Consider the following 2483-nt stretch of genomic DNA (forward strand, 5'->3'; position numbering starts at 1 on the left):
GTTGCAAGGGAAGAGTACCATAGGGCTCTAATCCTCCACCGGGGTGTGGGATCCTCTCCTCCTATCACGGGGAGATCACCTAGGCCGTTTGAAGGACAGTGGAAAGGGGACGAGATGACGTCCAGAAAAAACTCTAGATTAGGAAATTGCTAGATACGCCCGCGCCAGTCGTGGCTTTTCTCCCCGACATATCTAGGTGTGGATCTCTCTCCCGGGAAAAGGAAGGGGATCGGGGCAGAATATCCCAACGAGCGAGCAACCAAATGTCGCGGCGGATCTCCCAAAACTGGTACCAATTTAGGGGAATTTGAACGACGGATGCATCCACGAACGTTTGGGGTTCAACATTGGATGGCGCCCTTTGTCGGGCAAACCAGCTCCATCTACAAGTTCAATGCATGACAAAATTGAAGGACACCACACAGACACAATAAATTCTACTTCATTCAGAGGTATTATATCTCATCGACGATGCAACATAAACTTCGCTCACCATATCACACACAAACTAAGGGAAATCCCCAGTAATACATCTGAGAAACCCAAAGGAGCATCAAACTTAGCGAGTTCATGCGCAACTGTATTATGAGTACAATACAATCCATAAACTTCATCAGACTGTCTGAAATTTCACAAACAGCGCTTTGTACAGTTTCTGAGAATGAGATCCTAGAATAATTTGAGCCATGCCAAACTGAACCGCAACCTTCAGGTATGCCACAGAGACCATCACATGGGCTGCATAGTAGCACTTGGAGGTTTATAGGCCTTACTATCACGTCATAGCAATACCTCGCCGTCTCCATTTCTCACAGTTGCTCGCCATCCTCCTCTCCTTCTATCAGCATAAAAGGAGCAGTCCGTGGTAACATTTAAAGAACTGCTACTGCATTCTCATAATATGATGAACCAGATTATACCTAAAGGCCATTGATTTTTCTCCTTTGTCCCAAGTTTGTACATTGTCACGCAAGTGGCATCACAAAACCAGGGAAGAACCACCGGGCAGCTTTGTACATTCCCGGCGAACCACCGACGGGGCGCTGAAACAGCACCTTCCGCTCCTCCATTGAGTAGATGCCCCAAGTGCTGAATGAGGATTCGTCAAGATCACCCACAAAGTAGATGCAGTTGCTCCTGCAACCCGGCGTCTCTGAAGCATGCACCACAAACGATGATTGATCGCTCAGGAAAAGCGCCCGTTCGCCGGCGAGCCTCTCCACTTTCACCCACCGTGCCCCATCAACGTCCAGCCTGTACACCTCGAAGCCACGGATGGATTTGGGGCATCCGGGATCTTTTGTTGCGAACACTGGACCGACAAACATGACATCGCCTTCTGACTCGAGCAGGTGGCAATTCCGAATATAGGGGTACCCAACGATCGGGGAGTACTGCTCGAGAATGCTTGGCGCACGGAGCCTCGTGAGGCCCCAAGGCAGCGGCATGCGGGTATCCATGGTGTACACCAAACCGGAGAATTCCAGCGCATACAAGACACCGTCGCTGTAGGCCGACAGAGCAATGGCATGGTAGATTTCGAACCCTTCAGGCAGAAGCAGCTTCCGCTCGCTCCACTCGTCCGAGCACCACCACCAGAGAGACACGCCCTTAGGAAACTTGCTAATGAAGAACGCCTCGGCGCCAGTGCAAAACTAGCGGACAGAGTTCTCAGTCAGATGATCGACAGGACGCAAGTTACCGGAACAAAAAGAAATCAATCGACCTCCTGTAACTTTTCACTCACCCTAGGTCCAGTCCGACAGATTGGGGGAATCTCGATGCTCCGGGACGCGCCGGTGACGGGGTTGAAGAGGAGGACAAGGCTGCCGTTCACGAAAGAGAGGCTGCCGCTGGAAGAGGCGCCACACAGCTGGAAACATTCCGCGTGCCTGCCCATGGCCGGCAGCCGGGCCGGGATGACCGGCGCCTTCAAGTCCTCCTCGTTGTCATCGGCCGGCACGGAGAAGATCGCCCCGCGCGGGGGTGCTCGTGGAGGACCTCGAGGGCGAACAGGTGCGGGGTGGGTGTCGCTAGCCGCTCGGAGATGGTCGCCGCCCAGGACCTGCAGACGGCGGAGAGGCGCACCGACTCGAGCGGGCTGATGCAGGAGAGGATCTTCTCCGTGAGGTGGAAAGGGAGGCCGCCGATGGTGCCGCTCGCGGCATCTCCGCCGTCGGCGGGTTCGTGTTGGAGAAGGGCCTTGCTTGATGGGGTGGCCGTGGGTTTGATCGGCTCCATGTGGGAGAGAGATGAGAGGAATGTGCGTTGGCGCCGAGAGATGGTGGAGGAGACGCCGGGGCTGGTGGCGGCGCTGGCCGGAGCGAGAGAAGAGAAAGGGTATCAGCCAGGGTTTGGAGCGGTGGATGCAGCTACTGGGCCGGGTCGGGATTCGGAGACGGGCTCTTATCGGAAGCTACTGGGCCGCGCGAAGTCGAGCCGTTTATATTCCTTTTCCTATTTCTTCTTTACAGGTTTATTTC

The 2483-nt window shown here is 54.4% G+C and overlaps 1 protein-coding gene across 1 annotated transcript; it reads right to left on the minus strand.

Moving 5' to 3' along the window:
- Positions 1–456: 456 nt before the first annotated feature.
- LOC123160489 (uncharacterized) lies at positions 457–1951 on the minus strand. The gene is made up of 2 exons (XM_044578299.1): positions 1748–1951; positions 457–1655 (listed from the first exon to the last, which is right to left on the minus strand). Exons 1-2 carry the CDS (start codon positions 1898–1900, stop codon positions 966–968), a joined length of 843 nt encoding a protein of 280 aa, XP_044434234.1. The 5' UTR covers positions 1901–1951; the 3' UTR covers positions 457–965.
- Between the last annotated feature and the right edge of the window lie 532 nt (positions 1952–2483).

Source organism: Triticum aestivum, chromosome 7B (assembly GCF_018294505.1).
Source record: "Triticum aestivum cultivar Chinese Spring chromosome 7B, IWGSC CS RefSeq v2.1, whole genome shotgun sequence".
NCBI lineage: Eukaryota > Viridiplantae > Streptophyta > Magnoliopsida > Poales > Poaceae > Triticum > Triticum aestivum.

Excerpts from the sequence above, each read along its gene's own strand:
- LOC123160489 (XM_044578299.1), bottom strand. The coding sequence starts at position 1,900 with ATGGGCAGGCACGCGGAATGTTTCCAGCTGTGTGGCGCCTCTTCCAGC. Across the intron at positions 1,656-1,747 it reads TCTGTCGGACTGGACCTAGG|TTTTGCACTGGCGCCGAGGC; the intron begins GTGAGTGAAAAG and ends TCTGTCCGCTAG.